At 36.2% G+C, this 19,723-nt stretch overlaps 2 protein-coding genes across 2 annotated transcripts; one reads left to right on the top strand and one right to left on the bottom strand.

Annotated features, from left to right (window-relative positions):
* Positions 1-1,039: 1,039 nt before the first annotated feature.
* On the bottom strand, positions 1,040-10,318 carry cops3 (COP9 signalosome subunit 3). The gene is made up of 12 exons (XM_051914245.1): positions 10,134-10,318; positions 9,335-9,464; positions 8,639-8,751; positions 8,502-8,551; positions 8,333-8,425; positions 6,928-7,107; positions 4,519-4,659; positions 3,397-3,570; positions 3,204-3,290; positions 1,894-2,007; positions 1,463-1,543; positions 1,040-1,376 (listed from the first exon to the last, which is right to left on the bottom strand). The coding sequence occupies exons 1-12, from the start codon at positions 10,186-10,188 to the stop codon at positions 1,323-1,325; spliced, it is 1,272 nt and encodes a 423-aa protein (XP_051770205.1). The 5' UTR covers positions 10,189-10,318; the 3' UTR covers positions 1,040-1,322.
* A 1,011-nt stretch (positions 10,319-11,329) lies between these two features.
* LOC127523506 (5'(3')-deoxyribonucleotidase, mitochondrial-like) lies at positions 11,330-19,470 on the top strand. Its single transcript, XM_051914268.1, has 5 exons — positions 11,330-12,219; positions 13,981-14,081; positions 14,394-14,454; positions 17,520-17,634; positions 17,718-19,470. The coding sequence occupies exons 1-5, from the start codon at positions 11,953-11,955 to the stop codon at positions 17,855-17,857; spliced, it is 684 nt and encodes a 227-aa protein (XP_051770228.1). The 5' UTR covers positions 11,330-11,952; the 3' UTR covers positions 17,858-19,470.
* The last annotated feature ends 253 nt before the right edge of the window (positions 19,471-19,723 follow it).

Below are 19,723 nucleotides of genomic sequence, written 5' to 3' on the forward strand. Positions count from 1 at the left end.
AAAATATTATGAGACCAAGAAACAACCCAATATCATAAATAAATTGCTCATGAATAATATTACAAGAAAAATTAAGCTTATAAGTTAAAATTTAACTAGTTTTATGACCTATTTTGTTAGACACATGAATATAAGATAATTCTTTCAAGAAACACCCCAAAATCATCAATGGATTGTTTGTAAATAACATTACACGTAAATTAATTGAAATTTAACTAAAAAAAACTATCTATTTTGATAGTGGCACATGAATATAAGATAAGAAACACCCCAAAATCATCAATAAATTGTATATAAATAATGTTACAAGGAATAAAAACAAGCCAACCCCCCATTATTATAATCTATTTTGCTAGTGACACAGGAATATAAGACATTCCTCTGAAGAAACACCCCAAAAACATAAATTGTTTATAAATAATATTACAAGAAAATTAACCTAAGTTTTAAAAGACAGACCTCAATTTTTTACTATCTTTTTTAGTTACACATAAATATAAAACGTTCCTCTGAAGAAACACCCCAAAATCATACATTTCTTATAAAAATACTACAAGAAAATTAAGCCTGCTTTGAAATGCCTATAATTTTCTTTCGATCTAGGGGTGAATTATGACCTAAACATGTTTTCGTGGAATTCAGGATCAAGTAGCATTAGTTCCTGGGTATGTGATGAGTAATCTATTTATGGTATAGCCCAAATCATGAGAGACCTCTAGAGGACTGGAACAACAGCGCAACACCTTTGCCGTGAGCCACGTCGCTGCTGCTGAATCACTGTAGGAACAGCAGTGAACATTCGGCTCGAGGGTGAACAAAACATTAGATCAACTGATGGATGAAACAGGAAGTCTTTGGGTGGAAGATCATGACATTAGAGAAGCTGTCACTCTTTGAGCTGTCGAACGATTGTTTAAATGTCAATGCACTAAATGGAGCCTGTAGATGCATTTTGGAGATAATATTGTTATAATATATGATCTTAAGATTATTATTTATTTTGTTCTGTGGTGTTGCAATAAAGACAAGTATCCAAATGTAATTTTGACAACTCTTTTGAACAAAGAAATGTCCGGTATCTTTATTTCGTATGATCATAAATGATGCAGTGGCATGTCAACCAAGCATTGATAAATAAACACTGACAAAAATGAGTTCTTGTTTACGGTGCACTGTGACAGAACCAAAAAAAAAAAAAAAAAGGGTCATTCCACACATTTATGTTTTCCTCCAATATAGTCCATATTCAAAAGAACATGAATGTTTTCCAGCTTTGGGATGAGGAAGGGGACGTGGGGAACGCAGCGATCCACCCATCAGCCTCAAGAGTAGCTTGACGTCTTGCTGCCGACGTCATCCTCCTGCGTTCCCATACTCTAAAAGTGGGAACAGACCCAAATGAATGCTGGAATCACAACCTGGTTATAAAAGCTTTGATTCATGAACTTGCTCAAACTGGTACCTTTTGCACAAACTGGGGGTTTACGGTGATTTCTTGATCCATGGACTTTAGTTTTTCATCCAATTCTATACATTTCAGCATCTGCATAAGAGTCAAAGACAGATAAAGGTGTTTAAATATCTGCTAATAAATGCATATTTATGTGAATCAAATTTGTGTGTGTGTGTGTGAATATATCATTTATTTATTTATAATATATTATGATCAGACTATTATTTGTTGAACGATATATAATGGGTTGATGTTTGTTATGCATGTTATTAATTTGTCTCTCAAATGTCCTTGAAAGAAATGATTAAGGAGATGAGAAAAATAATGAGGGTGTAAATATAGATTGCATGTTGTTCTCTGGTGATATTTTAGGCTTCATGGTCTTGTTCTTTTCTAGATCAGCAGTGAATTAAGAAAGGCACTGTTTTATGATTACAAACCTCTTGGTCAATTTTGTGGAGCATTGCAGGGTTGTTGTATTTCTCAGGGTTGTCATGGAAACAGACCATGCCATCTTTCTGGTTGATACTTGCATAAATCTCTCCATCCTCAATCTGGGAGACGAAAAAGGAAAGATTTGAGCACCAACAATCCTTAAATATTAAACAAATATGAAGCAGAGCATGCAAAACAAATTGATTAAATTAACTATTTCCGGTAGTCACCACAACACTTTCAGTGAAAGTCCAGTGATTCTCAACAGGAAACAATACAATTATTAGAAGAAAAATATTATTTTCAGTTAACAGGGTTATATATGGAAGCTTGTTTCTGCCACAGAATAAAAAAAGTAAAAGAGTAATCCTGACTTTTTCCTCACAATTCAGATTTTTCCCCCTCGCAACTATAAGTTTATATCAGGGTTATTATTGTTAACTATTACTAAAACTATTAAAAAAAATATTTCTGTTAATTGAAATAAAATCATTTATTTATAATATATATTTTATGATCTTCAGACTATTATTTGTTGAGCATTATATAATGGATTGATGTTTCTAATGTTTGTTATTAATTTATAAATTTTTCTCTCAAATGTCCTTGAAAGAAATGATTGAGATGAGAAAAAAAGTTGAAAAACTTTAACAGAAAATTAGGATGTTGAAGCACTAAAATTAATAACTGGAAATAACTAAAACTAAAATAAAGAATAAATAAACCTAAATAGCAATATTTAAAAAATAATAATAATAATAATAAAATGACAAAGGCACATACCGAAATGTCTAAATATTAAATTAAATTAACATGAAAACAAATATAAAAATAAAATCTAGTTCAAATAAAATTCAAATTAATAAAACTATAATAAAATAACACTGGTTTATTTCTGTATTCTCAGACTAACTTGCAATTGTGAGAAATAAAATCAGATTTGCAAGATATAAACTCACAGCTGCGAAAAAAAAGTCAGAAAAAAGACTGAATTGTGAGATATAAACTCGCAGTTATGAGAAATAAAGTCAGAATTGTGAAATAATAACCTTTTTTATTTTCTTATTTCCGTGGCGGAAACAAGCTTCCATAGTTATATAGCGGCTGCACATTCGCTAGTTGCTTAAACATAATTATTTACTTTTATTAGGCTTTTCATTTGGATGTATATTTACACATTGTCAAAAACTACTTTATTGTAGCTGATTAATAATAATATCACAAAAATGCCATTTTTCGAACATCCCATTGGCGAAGATCACAAAATAAACACATCTGATTAGGAGCTGTGTGTGTTATGAGGCTGATTTCCTACCATATGTAGGACGTATTTCTCAGCTTCTTGAGCGCCGGACAGCTGAACTCGACTTGCCATGTCTTGTAAGGATAATGTCAAGAATGTCTGTCAATCACAAGAACAGAGATCACTGTTTTAGTTTATCAGCACATCTGCAATTCTACTCAGATTTGCAAAACAAAAAATACATCTGATTACTGTAATTTCAGACCTTGGTTAGCCTCTGAATGTTCTTCTTGTAGAGTGAGGACAGGCATTGTTTGACCAGGCCGGTGTTGTTGTCTCGTGCAAATGTCTCGCTGTGTTTGTTGACCAGAAGGCGCAGCTCTGCGGGGTTGTTGGTGGCGTACACCTGAGCCAGCTCGTGGTAAGCATTACTGAGGGGCTTTACATCACAAACACACACACAAAAGGTGATTAGCTTATGGGGCATTTAAAGGATTAGTTCACTTTCATATAAAATTTTCCTGATAATTTAATTACCCCCATGTCACCCAAGATGTTCATGTCTTTCTTTCTTCAGTCGAAAAGAAATTAAGGTTTTGAGGAAAACATTCCAGGATTTTTATCCTTATAGTGGACTTCAATGGTCTCCAAACGGTTGAAGGTCAAAATTACAGTTTCAGTGCAGCTTCAAAGGGCTTAAAACGATGCCAGACGAGGAATAAGGGTCTTATCTAGCGAAACGATTGGTCATTTTCGAAAAAAATGTAAATGTATATGCTTTATATAAACAAATGATCAACTTCCAAGTGCTTCCGCCAAAACCAAACTTTCGTATTCTTGAATTCCTGAATGTCCTACGCCCTCCCTATTCTACTTACGGAAAAAATGTAACTGCCGCTGCGTTCGTTCAGTAAGTTGAATAGGGAAGGCGTAGGACATACAGCGTAAACTTTTTGAAGAATACGAAAGTACGGTTTTGGCGGAAGGCGATCATTTGTTTATATAAAGATATTAAGCATATACATTTACATTTTTTTTTTTGAAAATGACCGATCATTTGTCTAGATAAGACCCTTATTCCTCGTCTGGCATTGTTTAAAGCCCTTTGAAGCTGCACTGAAACTATAATTTTGACCTTCAACCGTTTGGAGGCCAGTGAAGTCCACTATAAGGAGAATAATCCTGGAATGTTTTCATCAAAAACCTTAATTTCTTTTCGACTGAAGAAAGAAAGACATGAACATCTTGGATGACATGGGGGTGAGTAAATTATCAGGAAAATTTTATATGAAAGTGAACTAATCCTTTAAAGTGCTCTCCTGAACTCAATCCAAGTCCAGGGTAAGAGCAGAAACGCCTCATTACATGTCGAGGCAGAAAGGCTTACCTTGATGAATCGGCCCACGATCTGTGACGTGTATTTGGGAAGCTGCTGGACTTTGCCGTGAAGGATGAGGGAAACCAGGATGTACTTCTTGTACGCTTCTAACATGATGTGACTGACAGCCATTGCTGGAGTGGTTATTGCCTGAGGATAAGACAGAAAGACTCTCTGAAAGGGGACATATCATAAAAAACAAACTTTTTCTGTGTTTAAGTGCTATAATCGGGTCCTCGGTGCATCTACCAACCCAGAAAATGTGAAAAAGGACAACCCAGTAACTTTCTTTGCAAGCATGCACAAAAACGAGCCGCCAAGATTTTGCTCCCCTTGTGATGTAGGAAGGGGATCTTATTATAATATCACCGCCCCTTAATCAGCACGTTTCCACCCACGCTGCCGCCATTTTGTTTTCACAAGTGAGGCAAAGCTGCAGATGAAGAAAATGAAAGTATTTTAAAGTAATGCAGTGTGTTTCTTAGGTTCAGGCAGCTCCACTTTCCGTGTGCTTTCCCTTAGCCTCCATACGCTCTATTACTTTATGCTAGCACAAGTTGTGTTTGACAGAAATGTACTGGTGTTACATATGACTCACCCACAAAACATCTAATGTGATGTCATTTTATGCCAGACTGCTTCATGAACGAGGGTCAATTCAACGCTGTATTTGCACAAAAGATTAACATGACGGCACATGCTAGTCGATGAGCTGAATCAAGTCTCTCCATCAGTGTCCGACTCCGGTTTGAACAATGTAAGGCTGAACAACGTTACTGACAATCCTCATTTTGGCTGCGTGAGATTCTCCATCTTTGTTGTTGAGCAACTGAAGCGCGAGCTGTTAAAGCTCCGCCCTCTTCTGGAAAGGGTACCGGGAGCAGCAGCTCATTTGCATTTAAAGGGACACACACAAAATGGTGTGTTTTTGCTCACACCCAAATAGAGGCATTTGACAAGCTATAATAAATGATCTGTGGGGTATTTCGAGCTGAGACTTCACAGACACATTCTGGGACAACAGAGACTTATATTACATCTTGTGAAAGGGGCATTATAGGTCCCCTTTAAGGCTAGAAGTGTAGAATAGATACTTTTTTACTGGGAAATTACAATACTGGATATTTACAATATATTCATAATGCCTGATTCTGATTCATTAGGGCCATCACTCAATGATTTTTATGAAGTCTGCATGTGGCATGTAATAAATTGTTTTAGTATGTACTAGGGAACACTGTTTATTATGTATTTTGGGGGCATAAAACTCAAAATGATTAAATGTTAGGGGTGTAACAATACATTGTTATATTGAGATATCTTGATATTAAAATGCAACGATATGTATTGTTGATGTAAATGAAATGATTCACAATATAGAGTTAGTTTTATTCAAGACTTACAGTATTTATAAAGTATAATTCACCCAAAAATGTAAATTCTGTCATCATACTCACCCTCATGTCATTTCAAACCTATAAGATTTTCGTTCAACTTCCAAACACAAATGTAGATATTTTTTTATGAAATCTGAGAGATTTCTGTCCCTCCATTTAAAGTCAATTCCCCTAAAACTTAAAAGATCTCAAAAGCAGCATAAAAATAATAAATCGAGCTGTCTAATCCAAATCCAAGTCTTCAGAGGAGACACGATGGCTTTATATGATGAACAGATTTACGCACATACTGTAGTAAACACGGACGTTCAAATGTACATGTGTGCGTGACAACGACATGAGGGTGAGTAAATGAAGAGAGGATTTTACTTTTTGGATGAACTAATAAAGTTTGGGAATAGTCATTTTGACACGCTTTGCGATTAGAACTGATTATCTGAAGGGCATACGCACTAGAGCGGCTCTCCTCAAAGTGAAAGCATAATTTAACTCACCATATCGCGTTTTTAGTTTTGGTAATATGATGAGTCAATGCGTTACAGATTAATCGAACACCTGCATTGAAAGCGCAAGTGTTCTGCGTTAGAAAAAATGAAAGTTTTCAGAGTTTCGGTAACAATACTACATTAAACTACTATATGTAATGTTGAATATAATGTATAATAATGCAATGGGGCAATATTTGTGGGTCCTGATAACGCCAAATGTCTGATTTTACCAGTAAAAAAGGGCTTACATTATTTATATGTATAGTAAAATTCTATATTTTACATACAGAAGGCTCAATTAAATCTTGAAATATTGTAAAATCTTTATTAAGTATTTGAAAGTATTTGAAAATTGTTAATGTTTTGGAAATAAATCTGTTATTTGAATTTCAGTTTCATTTTTTAATTTTGTTCAAAATATCATGATACGTATGATATCATATAGTGAGCTGAGTGCGCCTCACGCAGAGCTGAAGCACAACCAAAAAAAAAAATGCATGCAAAACACAAAGACTGTACAAAAAAATGAATACCTGTTCAAAAAAATACAGTGCCCGTTCAAAGTTCTTCAGACCCGTGTAGATCATGCCTCCATAGTAGTAATAACATAGAAAGTGCTTTGCGTCGTACGCTCCGTTCTCCTTGCAAATATCCATCATGTCCAGCTCCAGGAACGGGACCGCAGGTTTGAAGCACTTAGCTAATAGGCATAACTGTAAATACAGAGCCGAATCATTAGTTGCACAATAAACATCAAATGATCTGAAAGAGTCTGTTTAACCCTCTGGTATTCATCACTTACAGTTCACATCCTCTGCACTCAAAACTATTTTTTTTTTCATTAAATGAATGCACTTTATTTTGTTTCAGTAATAATTATTCTTTAATATTTTGTATTTTTATGGCACTGTGGTAATATTTACCTCTAAATTAGGTACCATTTATTTCTATATAAAATAATACCAAAAGACTACTCAAAAGGGGCGGTTCCCTGGACAGAGATTGACCCAAAAATGAAATTTCTGTCATTAATTACTCACCCTCATGTCGTTCCACATCTGTAAGACCTTCGTTCATCTTCAGAACCCAAATTAAGATATTTTTTATGAAATCTGAGGTTATCTCCCATAGAAAGCAACAAAATTATCACATTCAAGGTCCAGAAAGGTACTAAAGACATTGTTAAAACTGTTGACATGACTGCAGTAGATCAACCTTAATGTTATGAAGAGACGAGAATACTTTTTGTGTGCAAAAACAAAACAAAAATAACAACTTTATTCAACAATCTCTTCTCTTCCCTGTCATTATCCTTACGCAGGTGATGCAGTAAGCACACTGAAGGCTTTTGTGTTTACGTCCGAATGCCGGCTCATTATTTGCCAAAGCTGATCACGTGATCAGCACAACGAATGCGTGTGATGCTGACGCAGGAACCGGCCAATAATGAGTCTGCATTCGGACATAGACCCTGGAAGCGCTAGACGTAAACAACGTATGAGAATAACACAAGAGATTGTTAAATAACGTCGTTATTTTTGTTTTGTTTTTTTGCGCACAAAAGCATTCTCGTCTCTTCATAACATTAAGGTTGAACCACTGCAGTCACATGACTGTTTTAACAATGTCTTTAGTACCTTTCTGGACCTTGAAAGTGTTGATTATATTGCTCAGAGTCATATACCTCTCGGATTTCATTAAAAATATCTTAATTTATGTTCTGAAGATGAATGAAGGTCTTACGGGTGTGGAACGACATGAGGGTGAGTGATTAATGACAGAGTTCTTGGGTGAACTAACCCTTTAAAACATCCCTGTAATATCATTAACACAGCGTAATATGCGTGTACTGTTGACTCTGCTTAGTACACAACAGCTCCTCAATAACATCTATGTAAACCTGTAACAACACAAAAACGTTTTCTGATTCAGACTCACCTGACACAGGTCTGCATGCACTGAGGTAAGCTGGTTTGTGTTCATCTGCATCTTGTCTATGGCCTGTTTAAGTATACTTATCCCACGCAAGGGCTGTGAAGAACAAGACAACTTAACATCACTCTTGTAATTTTAAAGATAACATCTCCAAAATGACAGAAAGACTTGCCTGTTTTCTTTCTACCAGGGCATTTGTCAACTGGTGGCACAGACCAGCAACTGAAAGGAGAAAAAAAAAAAACTTTAAAAGAGGAATATAAAACGAAACAGTGTGATGAATACCATGCACTTATAGTGTTTGCGTACACGTGTCTGTGGCGTATCGGATGTGCTCTCCGTTGCAGGTGCTTATGAAGAGTTGGACTTGGGAAAACAAGGTCTCGAAATCAGGGATGTTTGGCATGGAAAACTTCACAAACCTGAAAGGCAGTTAAAAGACACAGCGACACTTTCAGATGGCCACAGAACACTTCATGAACTCTCAGTTTAATGGGACTCAAGGATTAGTTTACATCAGAATTCAAATTTGATAATTTACTCTCCCTCATGTCATCCAAGATGTTCATGTCTTTCTTCAGTCGAAAAGAAATTAAGGTTTTTGAGGAAAACATTCCAGGATTTTTCTACATCACGCGTGACCTTGCCAATGTGATTACGTCATGTGTGGCGTATCGCAGAGCAGTGCAAGACGAGCATTTGTGGTTAAAAAGTATATTAATTATTTATTTTTTTTTTTTTTTTAGAAAATGGCCGATCGTTTCGCTAGACAAGACCCTTATTCCTCGTCTGGGATCGTGTAGAGCTCTTTGAAGCTGCACTGAAACTGACATTTGGACCTTCAACCTGTTGAACCCCAGTGAAGACCACTATATGGAGAGAAATCCTGGAATTCATTTTCAACTGAAGAAAGACATGAACATCTTGGATGACATGGGGGTGAGTAAATTATCAGGAAATATGAATTCTGAAGTGAACTAATCCTGTAACAAGTCACTGACTTACAGAACAGCTAAAACACCAAGCGAGTGCTCTTGGATGTCCAACGCCCCGAGAACTGTGTCCAGATGGGAGAGATTCTTGGCCAGAAGCTCCCCGCTTTTATTGATCAGCTCACATAGTTGAGTCATCTGACCTGAGAAGAACAAAAGGCATTATTATGCATTAAAACATGATCATTCTAAACTATTCTAAAGTAAGTCCATTTCCAATTAACCAGTATCACATTCTGTTGTATCAGTCATGCTAAATAAATAAATAAATAAAAAGTCATTACAGGGATAATATCGATTTATTATTTTAAATTGAGTTTCTTTGACTTTATTGGGAATTGCATATTTATTAATATCTGACCAGAGTTTCTGAAAAAAAGAAGAAGAAAAGGATAGACATGTTTTCACTTCATGACAGCATAAGAAATAAATAAAATTTTCCTTCCTTTGGTTAAGAACTTTCTACTATAAAAAAGGTTGTTAATTTCTTATCCATGTCAATGCCATGAGAGAACCAATTACGGGTTTGTAATTGTTATTTTATGCCATATTTTATAAATGACTCAGCTAACATGACACGTCCAGTCATTTCTTTAATATAAAAGCTAAGCGGTAATGACGTGCATATATTCAGCAGCGTTTAGATTTTTTATTAGTAGTTGGACGAACAGAATAAGACAAACAAATACCATGTGTAACTGGCTGAAATATAAACAACTAGCATGCTATCACGCTAACAGGTTTTAGCATTAGGCTAGTTAGCCCATGCATCCGTTAGTCTGAGTGTTCACGAGCCGCGTAAATGTCCGTACCTTGAGCGGAAAGTTGCCGCACATTATTCACGAACTGCTCCAGAGCTGAAGCCATAGTTTTTGCGATTTTGGGAGGATGTTTTTCATTCAAATGTCAGAAGCTGCTTTCCTGTAAAGAAGGGACGGGCCCTCAGCCGCCAACAGTAAACAAATATCGCGAGGTTTGAGTGACAGCTCAGATTAAACGAGATTTCAGGCAAGGGATCGCTCCACTGGAAAAGCAAACTCCATAGCGGAGATAATTTTTAGATAATGTAAGATTTCACTTCACAAACACATAACTATTATTTATCTAGAGCTAAATGTTTTATTTACAACAATAGATCGCAGAATTCAGCCTTTGAAAAGTGACATGTATCTTTAAGAAACAAAAGGAACATGTCATTATTTCTTCTTCCGGTGCAAAACAACAAAGATACTCTCTGACTGGAGAGATCATCTTCTCACCTTCCGAGCAGAATAACACTTGGGAAAAATAGTTTAGGGAATAGGTTAAAATCTCTGTTACACAATAATTTAATGTATTATAGGTTAAGGTCAAGATCTTTATATTTTCCATCATTTTAGAGAAAAATGTAGGCTAAAAAAAAAAAGAAAAAAAGAAGCTAATATTTATTTGCTTAGCTTGCGAGCCTAATGAGAAAACAGTTTATTTTGGTCATGTATAGCTTTGGATATGATATGTGACATAATTTAAAAGATATTAAATGTACTATTTACATACTTAAGATCGTATGTAAATTTTTGTAGAATTTCCTATAAGACCCAAAAGAGCCCATATTAAAAATTCTGTCATCCTTGTTTCCAGAAGTATAGGGATTTTTTAAAAGTCTTTGTTATATAGTAATAATCCATGAACCAAACCAACCAGCTACGAGATGAATTACAAACTTTGATTTGAAAAAAAAAAAAAAAAAATGATATAACGGCTTTAATGAGGGAAAGAACTACAATCCCATGAAGCACTGCACATGACGTAATGAAATTGATGAATGTACATAAAACTATTCATTTAAATGTGTTGACTTGTATATAAAAACAGTGTATTTTACGTTTATTACAAAATGTAGAAATATTTAAGCAGTTTCACTGCTTCATGGAAGCACGCGGCTTGATTATTTCGATTCCCTGATGTTTTTTTTTTTTTTTTTTTTTGCGGAATCATGGGTAATGTAGTCCTTCAGCAGAAATTCCCTGTTAAACATTATTAAAAAAAAAAATATGTATAAGTTGAAATAATTGCGGGCTGACAGATACCATAAATTAAAAACCTCGTAGCTCACAGTAGGTCTTTCTCTAACGGTTTATAAGTTTTCGTTAAAAAAAAAAAAAATCACTTCCGGAACCCGACTGCGAGATCTCTCTTTTCTCGAATAGCTTCGGTTTGCTCCGTGACAGTGTAGCGCAAAAATAGCCACTAGTTTTGAGCATGATTTTGAAGATGTAAACAAAGTGCTCAGATTTAAACGACACACAGTACTGTATCAATAATGTGCTTCATTTCGCAAACACTTCTCGTTTGACTTTAGCTGCAAGCGTGCAGAGATTTGCACAGCTGTAAACAAATGCAGATACGGGAGGTCAACACTGCAATTCAACACCAGCGACCACTGGAAAAACATGAGACCCTCTGACCCCTCAGAACTAACAAAAGACTCCGCAACAAAGTCACACAAACGCGTTTACAATGTGCAAAACAATAGAGAGCCAGCAGAATGAGATGTGCTAACAATCAGCATCACTCTGCTGCAAAATAGCATTCGAGTTAATGCACACTGCCAAGTGACTACGTTGGATTTAGACGATTATAAGGAGGTTTATGATGACTTTATTGCCGAGGATCGTACGGTGGCTCGAGAGAGGCTCTTCCTCATTGCACTTTCACTATCAAAGCAGCGCAAACATGTGTACGAATAACAGAAGACTGCGAGTTCTGGTGGACATGGACGGTGTCATCGCGGACTTCGAGGGAGGATTTTTAAAGAAGTTTAAGGCGAGGTATCCGAACGAGCCCTTTATATCCTTAGAGGACAGAAGAGGATTCTGGGTGTCCACACAGTATGGAGACATGAGAAGTGACCTGTGTGTAAGTGTGTCTAACAAAATATTAAATAATATAATAGTCAGTTTGTTGAAATGGAATAGTTTATTGAACCTTAAGACAATATATATATATATATATCTCATATTTATACATACGTATACATATTCAGTACATATGGCTTTTATGGCTCATATAGTATGATATAGTGAGAATATGGAGGAAAAAAACAGCTCAACATTTCAAAAATGTGACGCTTTGAGCGCTGTTGAGTGGATTCGTAAACACCTCTGATTGGCCATTGTGTTCACACGCGCATGTGACGTGTCAAATTTTGATAATTGCTTAAGCTTTTAATCATAAATTAAAAAAGTGTTGTCATATAACAGGTTTAAGAACTCTTTTTCTTATAACAAAAAGAACTTAAATACAATTACGCAATACACAAAAAAATAAAGTAAAATGTTTCAAACAGATTAAAGGGCAAAAGAATTAGCTTATAAAGATTAACAGGTAACACTTTATAATAAGGTCTCATTATTTAATGTTAGTTAACTAAGATTAAGGATGTTTTGTTACAGAAGTTACTATTTTCTGTTAATGTTAGTTAAAAAATACAACTGATCATTAGTTTTAGCTCAGGTCCATTAAATAATAGTTACAACTTTTTATGTTATTAAACTTTAACTAAGAAATTAACTAGGATTAATAAATGCTTTATCAGTATTTTTCATTGTCAGTTTGGTAATAATGAATTAACATGTTAACTAATGAAGCCTTATGTCACTAAGTGTTACTGAACAATAACAAATAATCACAACATTTTCAGTCATTATAGGGCATGTTGTAGTCCAGATTAAAATGTAAAAATGTTTAAGTTTGAAAATAAATAGCCTTTTAAGTCTTTAAGTATTAAGTATTTGGTGCTGTGATGAACAACATTGCGAATACAAAAAAACTAAATGGCTATTTGAAGCATTTTAGATACTGTTCAGTAGCGCAGTCGATTTGTTTACGGGGTTTCCGGGGTAACCGCTGCATTTCGGCTGTTCCATCAGCGCCCTCTGCTGTCAGAGAGTGAACGTGCACTTTCATTCTGCGTGTCTCCTTCACTCGTTCTGCCATGTGCTTCTCGTGCACGTTGGGCTTGTTTACATCTGAGTGTGTGTCCCTTTGACGCAGTGCATTTTATATGGGTGATGGGGAAAGTATTCTTAAAATATATTATAAAAATTTGAATAATTCGTAATAAATAATTATTCACGGTATTTTGAAGTGCCCACGGTAACAATATAGTCTATTTTCATTATCGTGATATATCGTATTACCGAATATTGGCACATGTCTACATTCTCATCAGATATGTCTGTGATTGGCTACAATGATCAACGCTTCAAAAACATGTTGTAAATAGACATCAGTGACGCTCTTCACTGAGCGCTTACACAGGAGCGCTTGAAAAAAGGGGTCGCTGATAAACGTTCCCGCTTTCAAAACGCTTTCATATTCAAACACTTCCGTGCGTTGATCATTGTAGCCAATCACAGACATATCTGATGAGCGCGTGAACACAATGGCCAATCAGAGGTATTTACGAATCCGCTCAAAGCGTCACATTTTTTAAATTTTAGTGCTGACTTGGTATCGCGGTCAGTACTACACTAAATATACACAACAATATTATATAATATATAAATATATTAATCAGATTCATCAGGAATGGTGAGCTGCCACATCAAGATGTTGTTAAAACATAATGATGAAAACATTTTTATAACTTATAATCAAAGTTTGCACTGACTGCAGGACAAGGCCATCAGCATTTGGGAGTCAAAAAACTTCTTCATGGACCTGGAGCCTCTTCCTGGAGGTGTGGAGGCGGTGAAAGAGATGTCCAAGATGGAGAAGTAAGTTCAGCCAGAGGTTTGGCGTCACTAAACGATTCCGGCCAGTGTCTGAGTTAATATACATACATACTGCATGTCAACTAATTATATGATTCCTTTCATTTGTTGCTCTGGGTGACAATCAAGGTAAACAGCAGTCAAAAATGAAAGAATGTCTCTGATTCCCTAAATCACCCTATTATAAACGCCCACCCTCCAGAAAAACTGATAGATAAGCGCGGCTAGTAATAATAATCTCCCTTGAGTAAATGTTTGTCTGGATATTACTAGCTGTAAAATGACTCTTGCTTAGTTTCTCTTTTCTTCACCCAGTACAGATGTCTTCATTTGCACCAGTCCAATAAAGCATTACAGCTACTGCCCGTATGAAAAGGTAAGATTCTCTTAAACTGAGGTTGAGCTTAAGTTGTAGATGCATGTTGGTCTGTTGGTTTAGCAGCATGTGTACAGTCAGTGGGGTCCAAAAGTCTTCAGGATCAGTGACGTGACGGTCGTTTTTTTTTTTTTTTTTTTTCTAGAAATAATAGTAAATTATGCATAATTGCATGCAAACCAAACCCTAAACTTATAGTAAGTACATGATGTTAAGCACTGTAACAAGGACACGTTAAAATAAAGTGACCCTTTTTTTTTTTTTCTATTAAAGGAGTAGTTCACTTCAGAATTAAAATTTCCTGATAATTTACTCACCTCCATGTCATCCAAGATGTTCATGTCTTTCTTTCTTCAGTCAAAAAGAAATGAAGGTTTTTGAGGAAAACATTCCAGGATTTTTCTCCATATAGTGGACTTCAGTGGGGTTCAACGGGTTGAAGGTCCAAATGTCAGTTTCAGTGCAGCTTCAAAGAGCTCTACATGATCCCAGACGAGGAATAAGGGTCTTATCTAGAGAAACCATCGGCCATTTTCTGAAAAAATAAACATTTATAAACGTTTTAACCACAAATGCTCATCTTGCACTGCTCTGTGATGCGCCACGTGACGTAGGCGGAAGTACCGCGGTAGGGTGAAAAACTACATCTCATTTTCTCCTCTAGCTTCAAAATCGTCCAACATTGTTGTTTTACCTTTTTTTTTTGGAAAGGGCATTTGACTTAGTCTTTGCACGTTTGCTTTGTACACACTTGCTTGATACTTCCGCCTACGTCACATGTGACCTTTCCAATGTGATTACGTAATGCGTGGCACATTGCAGAGCATTGCAAGGCGACCATTTGTGGTTAAAAAGTATATCATTTATTTATTTTTTTAGAAAATGACCGATCGTTTCTCTAGATAAGACTCTTATTCCTCATCTGGGATCAAGTAGAGCTCTTTGAAGCTGCACTGAAACTGACATTTGGACCTTCAACCCGTTGGTCCCTGTTGAAGTCCACTATATGGAGAAAAATCCTGGAATGTTTTCCTCAAAAACCATAATTTCTTTTCGACTGAACAAAGAAAGACATGAACATCTTGGATGACATGGGGGTGAGTAAATTATCAGGAAATCCTTTAATGTTTTTGAAATGCATTTAATACAGTGACTTGAACACCTGATGAACAAAATTCAAATTATTTTGATATTTTTCACATTATGAAGTAAAAAATGTATGTGTGATACAACTATCTTGATATCATAATAAAGAAATTGTAAACAAAAATCTTTAGTTATTCTATTATTATTTTTTAGAATTTAGAGAAAAAAAACTGCTGCTCAAGTTCACTTGATCAATATATCAATGTTAATTTGCTTATCAATTTAATTATTTAATTAGTGACCTAAAATAGTGCAAAATCAGAAATATTTCTGTTTTGTTTTTTGTTTTTTTACTTAACTTTTCTTGAAATTTTCTCAAAATCCTATAACTTTCTGTTTATTTACTGGTTATATATATACACTATATTGCCAAAAGTTTTGGGACGCCTGCCTTTACGTGCACATGAACTTTAATGACATCACATTCTTAATCCGTAGGGTTTAATATGGAGTTGGCCCACCCTTTGCAGCTATAACAGCCTCAACTCTTGTGGGAAGGCTTTCCACAAGGTTTAGGAGTGTGTTTATGGGAATTTTTGACCATTCTTCTAAAAGCGCATTTGTGAGGTCAGGCAGTGATGTTGGCGAGAAGGCCTGGCTCGCAGTCTCCGCTCTAATTCATCCCAAAGGTGTTCTATCGGGTTGAGGTCAGGATTCTGTGCAGGCCAGTCAAGTTCCTCCACACCAAACTCGCTCATCCATGTCTTTATGGACCTTGCTTTGTGCACTGGTCATGTTGGAACAGGAAGGGGCCATCCCCAAACTGTTCCCACACAGTTGGGAGCATGAAATTGTCCAAAATGTCTTGGCATGCTGAAGCATTAAGAGTTCCTTTCACTGGAACTAAGGGGCCAAGCCCAACCCCTAAAAAACAACCCCACACCATAATCCCCCCTCCACCAAACTTTACACTTGGCACAATGCAGTCAGGCAAGTACTGTTCTCCTGGTATCCGCCAAACCCAGACTCGTCCATCAGATTGCCAGACAGAGAAGCGTGATTCGTCACTCCAGAGAACACGTCTCCACTGCTCTAGAGTCCAGTGGCGGCGTGCTTTACACCACTGCATCCGACGCTTTGCATTGCACTTGGTGATGTAAGGCTTGGATGCAGCTGCTCGGCTGCATCCAAAGAAAGTTGGTGACTTCTGCGCACTGTGCGCCTCAGCATGCGCTGACCCAGCTCTGTGATTTTACGTGGCCTACCACTTCGTGGCTGAGTTGCTGTTGTTCCCAATTGCTTCCACTTTGTTATGATACCACTAACAGTTGGCTGTGGAATATTTAGTAGTGAGGAAATTTCACAAATGGACTCATTACACAGGTGGCAACCTATCACGGTACCATGCTTGAATTCACTGAGCTCCTGAGAGCGACCCATTCTTTCACAAATGTTTGTAGAAGCAGTCTGCATGACTAGGTGCTTGATTTTATACACCTGTCACCATGGAAGTGATTGGAACACCTGAATTCAATGATTTGGAGGGGTGTCCTAATACTTTTGGCAATATAGTGTATATATATATATATATATATGTGTGTGTGTGTGTGTATGTATATGTGTATATATGCAAAGTTTTTTCATCTTCACTTTACGAATAATTAATTATTGGTAAATAAATAATCAAATTATATTAACACATACATTTTTCATCTTCTCGATAAGGATAAGTGACATTATTGGTAAATAAATAATCAATACATTAAGGATTTAAAAAATAAATAAGATATAATATCCTGTTCTCAAAATCCTATAACTGTCTGTTTACTTACAAGTTTAATATATATCAATTATATTTATATCCTGTTTTCAACAAACTCTGGTAATGCGACTGCATCATTGCATCATCAGAGTCTGTATTTCAGCGCATTTTCTCCCTGTTTCCATGGTTTCCTCTCATGAAGTGTGTTTGTCCACAGTATGCATGGATAGAGAAACATCTGGGCCCTGAGTTCCTGGAGCAGATCATCCTGACCAGAGACAAGACCATAGTGACCGGAGACATCCTCATAGACGACAAACCTGATATCCTGGGTGAGTAAGAGCCGCCGGTCCAGGTCAGTATCACATGTAATGCTGAGCTCTGGGGGAACCACACATGTGTTTTACCGTTGAAGGTGTGGAGCCCAATCCCTCCTGGGAACACGTCCTCTTCACTGCCTGCCACAACAAGCACCTGCCAGCAAACCCCTCGCAGCGGCGGCTGCTGTCCTGGGCCGATGACTGGAGGACGTTGCTGGCCAGCAAACGCCAGTGAGAGATGACAGAACATCCCATCGTACGGCAGGGAAAAGAGCTGATTTGTGCTTTGATGGGTAAACAGTTCCTGTATCAGCCCTCATATTCAGTATTACTCTGTAAAAGCGTTGATTGATTTTGCAGGCGACGAGAAACAAACTGTTTTTTATGTAAAATCGCAAAACGGATTCAGTTTTTCATGCAAGACTTTTAGCATCAGTTTATTGTTCATTATGCATCCACTGAGGGCTCAGAAATTCATCGTTTACATCAAGCATAAACTGCCTTTCTTCACAAAGGGGATTGATCTACAAGAAAGAGAGAATATTTAAATACGATTTCCGCTCCTGTCTGATCGCACATATGCACATGCGAACATAACACTCTGAAAAATGCTGGGTTGCTTGCTTGGTTGGGTTGAAAATGGACAAACCCTGCAAATGGGTTGTTTTCACCCACCGATAGGCTTGTTTTAACCCAGCGGTTGGGTTAAATGTTTACCCAACCTGCTGGGTAGTTTTATTTTACTGTATTGCTTGCTTAAAATGAACCCAAAACATGTTGGAAATGAACATTTATTAATAAGTTTATAAATAATAATTTAATTGACTATTAATAAATGTTCAACTTTTGATTATTATTGTTGCCTCTAGTAATTATGGGTCTGATTTTTAATTTCCAACCTATTTTGGGTTCATTTTAAGCCAGACATACAGTAATTTTTAAACAATAGTTGAGTTAAATAAAATTGCCCAGCAGGTTGAGCAAACATTTAAACCAATCGCTGGGTTCAAACAACCCAGTTGCTGGGTTAAAAACAAGCCAAGTTGGGTTGAAAATGGACAAACCCAGCGATTGGGTTGTTTTAACCCAGCGAAATGAACCCAAAAAATGTTGGAAATTAATGTTTATTAATATGTTTAATAAATGAACATTTATTATTAAGTTTAATGAATAATAATTAAACAATAAACATTCATTAAATTGGTTATTAATAAATGTTCACCTTTTGATTATTATTGTTGCCTTTAGTAATTATGTGTCTGATTTTTCATTTCCAACATATTTTGGGTTCATTTTAAGTCAGCCATACAGTAATTTTTTAACAATAGTTGGGTTAAATAAAATTGCCCAGCATGCTGGGCAAACATTTAACCCAACCGCTTGGTTGAAACAACCCAATCGCTGGGTTAAAACTACCCATTTGTTGAATTAAAAAAAAAACAACCCAACTGCTGGTTTTGTCCATGTTCAACCCAGCATTTTTTAGAGTGAAGCATGTAATGATTTTTCACTGGTTCACTGTTAACATGAATGCATATTTAATTTATTATGAAGTATAGTTTAAATTCAGGGAGAACACAATACTCGACAGAAGAAGACAGGTTTGTTTGTTTATCATTGTCATAGTCTATCTTTGTTGTGTGTCACTGGTTGAGGAGATGTGAATGCCAGAGCACTGCATGTACTGTAATCAGACTCTCTGACAGGTTATTACCACTCTTGACACTAGAGGTCACTATGAGCACATGGAGTTATTATAATGCCTGTGAAACATGTTGCTTTTTAATTTCGGTTAACTCTTTATTAGTTTGGAATGAATCTTTTAATAAACTTTTTTTTATGCCTTGAGGATAGGTGTTTGGTTTATGGCTTTGGAAAGTGCGTTACCTTTGGATGTCATGGATGAGAAAAGTTAGGGGTCTCTTTAAGATTCATTAAATTGACAGTAAAGCATTACAAGAGATTCTATTTCAAATAAATGCTGCTCTTTTAAACGTCCGATTCATCAAAGAATCCTGAAAAATAATATGTATCACAGTTTCACCAAAATAAGAAGCAGCACAACTGTTTTCAACATTGATAATAGATAATCATCATATCA

This window comes from Ctenopharyngodon idella, chromosome 12, assembly GCF_019924925.1.
Source record: "Ctenopharyngodon idella isolate HZGC_01 chromosome 12, HZGC01, whole genome shotgun sequence".
In the NCBI taxonomy this organism is placed as follows: domain Eukaryota; kingdom Metazoa; phylum Chordata; class Actinopteri; order Cypriniformes; family Xenocyprididae; genus Ctenopharyngodon; species Ctenopharyngodon idella.

Bases quoted from the DNA above. Each gene is read 5' to 3' on its own strand.
- LOC127523506 (XM_051914268.1), top strand. From the start codon at position 11,953: ATGATGACTTTATTGCCGAGGATCGTACGGTGGCTCGAGAGAGGCTCT. The intron at 12,220-13,980 runs GTAAGTGTGTCT...CACTGACTGCAG, and splicing joins ACATGAGAAGTGACCTGTGT to GACAAGGCCATCAGCATTTG. The intron at 17,635-17,717 runs GTGAGTAAGAGC...TTACCGTTGAAG, and splicing joins CGACAAACCTGATATCCTGG to GTGTGGAGCCCAATCCCTCC.
- cops3 (XM_051914245.1), bottom strand. From the start codon at position 10,188: ATGGCTTCAGCTCTGGAGCAGTTCGTGAATAATGTGCGGCAACTTTCC. The intron at 8,552-8,638 runs GTACGCAAACAC...TTCTCCTTTCAG, and splicing joins CCGATACGCCACAGACACGT to TTGCTGGTCTGTGCCACCAG. The intron at 2,008-3,203 runs GTAGGAAATCAG...TTCGTCTCCCAG, and splicing joins AGAAATACGTCCTACATATG to ATTGAGGATGGAGAGATTTA.